Here is a 778-nt window from a genome sequence, read left to right on the forward strand (position 1 = left end):
TTTAAAAATAAATAAATTTTGAACTAATTAAACATACAAAAATGTTTCTTATTTTTTAAAACGTGAGACATCTAAATCTCTCTAAAATTTATTTATTTTATATTTTAGACGAATAAATTTAAATATATTATATTTTAAAATGCCAATAACATTTTTGTATTTTCAATTAGTCAAAAAAAAAATTTTTTTCCTCAAAAAAAAATAAATAAAATGATTTAGGGTACCTGAGTTGACATAGATAACATAAAAGCAGCAAGTGGATGAATGCCTCTATGATAAAAAGCCTTGACAATAGTGATGATGTTAATTGCATAGACACCACTGGATCCAGCACTTGCAAATAATGTTATAAGGACATGTTCTTTCATAGTGAATGGTCCTGGATTCAAGGTAAATGACCATTTGGTCAAAGGAACACTGATTTGCTTTGTGGGAAGTGTTGCAGCCAAGAATTTACCAACTGGGAGTGTAACAATTTGGACTGACACAGATGTAAGTGTAAGAGGGTTGGTTCTGTAACCAAAGAATTGGTTCAGAAATGAAAGAACCACACATGATATGATCCCAAGAAGCCATGTCCTAAATGTTAGTGCTGCTTCATTTGGATCATCACTTATTGGCACTGTTAGCCTCACTTGTTCAATTGGAGAATCATCTACTTCCTCATTCTCTCCTTATGTCCTAAATGTGCTTCATTTGGATCATCACTTATTGGCACTGTTAGCCTCACTTGTTCAATTGGAGAATCATCTACTTCCTCATTCTCTCTTCTCTCCTT

General features: G+C 32.3%; 1 protein-coding gene across 1 annotated transcript in view; it reads right to left on the reverse strand.

Moving 5' to 3' along the window:
* Positions 1–778, reverse strand: part of LOC107608672 (oligopeptide transporter 5) — a gene marked incomplete in the record, with an annotated part of 6,461 nt that overhangs the window by 3,375 nt on the left and 2,308 nt on the right. Inside the window, 2 exon segments of the mRNA XM_021106860.1 lie at positions 225–670; positions 673–768. Coding sequence (XP_020962519.1) covers positions 225–670; positions 673–768 — 542 coding nt within the window.

Source organism: Arachis ipaensis, chromosome B07, assembly GCF_000816755.2.
Source record: "Arachis ipaensis cultivar K30076 chromosome B07, Araip1.1, whole genome shotgun sequence".
Classification (NCBI taxonomy): domain Eukaryota; kingdom Viridiplantae; phylum Streptophyta; class Magnoliopsida; order Fabales; family Fabaceae; genus Arachis; species Arachis ipaensis.